Source organism: Cucurbita moschata, unplaced genomic scaffold (assembly GCF_002738365.1).
Source record: "Cucurbita moschata cultivar Rifu unplaced genomic scaffold, Cmos_1.0 Cmo_Scf00018, whole genome shotgun sequence".
Taxonomy (NCBI): Eukaryota; Viridiplantae; Streptophyta; class Magnoliopsida; order Cucurbitales; family Cucurbitaceae; genus Cucurbita; species Cucurbita moschata.
Genome location: NW_019268534.1, coordinates 2,777,642 through 2,781,244, shown reverse-complemented (window position 1 = coordinate 2,781,244; position 3,603 = coordinate 2,777,642). Strand labels below are relative to the sequence as shown.

The following is a 3,603-nucleotide window of genomic DNA, read 5'->3' as shown; positions in this document are numbered from 1 at the left end:
TTTTTTTTTTTTTTTTTTTTTTCTGTTCTTTTGGGCCTTTTTCAGTTCTACTTTAATTGACGCCGTTACTTCACACATGTGTAGTTTTACTGTAAAGACCTTCCAATTTAGTGGTAATATACTGTGGATGGGGTCTCAAAATCAATAATTCCGTCAAATTTCAGTTTAAATTTCTAACTTTAATTCTTGCTTTATTCAATATTTAAGATTTATTTAAATTTAAGTTAAAGACTTATTTTGGGGAGGGAGACCGAGTTTTTATAATAAAGTAATAGATGCCAATTTAAATCGATAATTTAAATTTTTCTTTATCTTTCGTAAACCACGTTTAAATATTTTATTATGTTACTTAATTTACAATTATTGTAAGGTCTAAACTTGGTATACAAGGCTTCCCTTTTTATTGGTTTCAAAAAATACGAAAAATCTTATTTCATTAGTCCAATTAATTTTTCATTAACCATTAAACGAAATCTTAAATTATTGGAGAATTCAAGCAGTTGTGACGTAAAATGTTTATCCATAAAAATATATTGACCAAAGTAAAAAAGCAAACTATGATAATAATAATAATAAAACAAACAAAAACCCAATTTTTTTTGTAGGATTCTATCCCCTGTGACGCCAAATGCCTATCCATTAATAAATTAAGGTACGGAAGTGCTGAAATAATTTTGTATGTTTGTGTTTGGGAGTTGCAAAATCATCTATCAAAAATTAATGACAATAACTGAAATATATTTTGTACAAAACACTAAATTAATAAAAATACCCACTTCATTTAAAAAAAAAAAAAAAGAATCCTACTTTTTTTAAACTCAAAAGTTGATGAAATTTTTATTTATAGTTATGTATTTTTTTTTTAATTTTTTTGGAAAGTTTTAAGAGTATTATTAATTTTTTAAAAAAAATTAAATATTTTTAATACAAAAATAAAGTTTATAAATATTTTTATTAATTTAGCTCTATATAAGAAGGAAAGAAAGAAAAAAATTGAAATGAATTGGTAGCTGACCCACTATGTCCTGATTTGGTAGAGAAATTGGAGTGTACCAAGAAATTGGTGGAATTTGGGCAGAGACAACAGTTACCTAAAAATCAGCAACCTTGAAATGTTGTTGTTGCCGATGAATAGAGGCCTTCAACAATAAAACCCAGCTGCTCTGGTTTAGCCCAATAAATGGATGATATATCCCGAAAACACAATTATGCAAACAAAGGAACAAAGGTTCAGCAACATGATGTGGGAGAAAATAGACACTGCAGTCTAATAAGTTGTATATGAATGATTAATAGTACACCTCCCTATGTTTTCTTTTTGGAAAGGAAGAGGGGAAACCTTCATCCTCAATTGTAGACCATATACTTGGGGGTTGCACTGAACTTTTGATATCCCTTGATCACTTTGTTCACCGCGTCAAGGAAGTCCTTCTCTGTCACCGTCTTCCTTCGAGCTCGGATGGCGTACATTCCAGCTTCTGTGCAGACACTCCTGATATCGGCCCCTGTAAGAACAGAGATAGTGTTTAGAAAAAATAAAAATGTTCATTTCACTCCTGTAGCCTACATGAGTATGCTGGAAATCATATGAAAAAAATTAGAGGTAAAGATACGTGCACCTAAGATTATTGTGTTTGGAAAATTACATGGGATACAGTTATTTGAACTATTAAAACAACTATTAAAACTTATGGTTTTCGACCGCACCCAACAATGAAATGATGATAATGAAGAATGACAAATGAGTTCTAGTACTTCAGACACCAATCTTTTATCTGAAATTGTCCTTAAGATTCCAGAAAAGCATATATGAAAAAGGTAATGCTGTAAGTCTTAACCTGTGGAATTCGGGCAAAGCCTAGCCAAGAGTTCAAACCGAATGTCCCTCTCACAATTCATGGTCCTTGTATGGATTTTAAAGATCTGTGTCCTACTTTCCAAATCGGGAAGCCCAAACTCGACCTTACGATCAAGCCTTCCAGGTCGTAATAGAGCTGGATCAAGTGTATCAGGCCTGAAGGGAGATGAAAATTAGTAAATGTTAGTTCACAAGCATGTCAATAATTTCAAAACTAGGACTCAGGACTTTCAGCATTTATTTTCTAGCAGATGAGACATACACAGACACAACCCCTGTAGTGAGTTTGACACGTGTGAAAGACTTTACTGTCAAATGACCAGCTGCCACTAATCAAATGACTTACCTATTTGTTGCCATCAGAACTTTGATGTTTCCACGTGCATCAAAGCCATCTAGTTGATTCACAATTTCAAGCATTGTACGTTGGACCTCATTGTCGCCACCAACACCATCATCAAATCGAGCACCTCCTATGGCATCAACTTCATCGAAAAACACTATGCAAGCCTTTTTGGAACGTGCCATCTAGAGCGCACAACAATATATAAGTAAGAAGGCAAAAGTATGAACATCATTCATTTATAACATGAACTAAGAAAAACTACTAAATATAAAGTAACAGCCAACCACCTGGAATAGTTCTCTGACCATACGAGCCCCCTCACCAACATATTTTTGAACAAGTTCACTTCCAATAACACGAATAAAGCAGGCATCTGTTCTGTTAGCTACAGCTCGTGCTAGAAGTGTTTTGCCTGTTCCAGGGGGACCATAGCAAAGAACTCCTTTTGGAGGATCAATTCCTAGCTTTACGAACTTCTCAGGATGAAGCATAGGTAACTCAACAACCTACAAGTAACATTTTTTAATACAAAATAACACAGCAGTAAAAAACTTGAGTTTTTAAGAAATATAAAAATCGGGAAAATATTTAAATTAGTCAAAGGAAAATGCAAATACAAATAAATTTTTTCTACACACCTCTCGCATTTTCTCAATCTGCTCCTTACATCCACCAACATCATTGTAGGTCACATCCGGTTTTTCTTCTACCGTCATCATGGTCACACTTGGATCAATTTTGGGAGGTAAAGGAATTTGAATCTGATATTTATTTCTATCAACACTGCAAGGGCAGAATAAATGTCAATATTGTAAGTCCAATACCATACTTGCAAGTACAAAAACGAGAAAAGATAACCAAAAGCAAAAGAGAATTTTTCAAACAAGCAGATGCATTTCATATTCTGTCATCCCTAAACAGTAGTGAGATATAACAGTGACGAATGCTGGTGTGATAATTCCTAAATGGCTAAATCCAGCATCATAAATGTGGCACATCATAACCATGCATATAAGATAAATAAGCTACTGTCTTGAGGTACATATCTTCCTAACCTTTTTATCATAAGTAGTTTAAGTTTAACTATAAAACGATGGACAGCATAATGAAGAGCTGAACAATGTCAGATTATACCAATAAAAGACGAGAACAGTCTGTAGAGAACATCCAAAACCTACCCTACACGCATGCCTTCTTCTATGTCTGTTGGAGAAACTTTGTCACCGAGTCCAACAACAAACTACATGACAAAATATAAAAGTTAAAGAACCACTGCAGGTTTGATGAATAATTCTAGATAATGAACTATAAATGAAAAAAAAAAACATGATCTTGACGTAAGACCATAAATAAGCAAGTCCCACTATTTCCCTATCCTCCCCAACCCCCCCCCCCCCCC

The 3,603-nt window shown here is 33.7% G+C and overlaps 1 protein-coding gene across 1 annotated transcript in view; it reads right to left on the bottom strand.

The window, feature by feature from the left end:
• Nucleotides 1–1,087: 1,087 nt before the first annotated feature.
• The window catches only part of LOC111456000 (26S proteasome regulatory subunit 7-like), a 4,961-nt gene continuing 2,445 nt past the window's right edge, over nt 1,088–3,603 (bottom strand). The window contains exons 5-10 of the mRNA XM_023097681.1: nt 3,383–3,444; nt 2,843–2,987; nt 2,492–2,710; nt 2,205–2,386; nt 1,839–2,014; nt 1,088–1,505 (exon numbers count right to left, since the gene is read on the bottom strand). Of these exons, the coding sequence (XP_022953449.1) occupies nt 1,348–1,505; nt 1,839–2,014; nt 2,205–2,386; nt 2,492–2,710; nt 2,843–2,987; nt 3,383–3,444 (942 nt within the window). The 3' untranslated portion in view covers nt 1,088–1,347. The remainder of the gene's footprint in view (nt 1,506–1,838; nt 2,015–2,204; nt 2,387–2,491; nt 2,711–2,842; nt 2,988–3,382; nt 3,445–3,603) is intronic.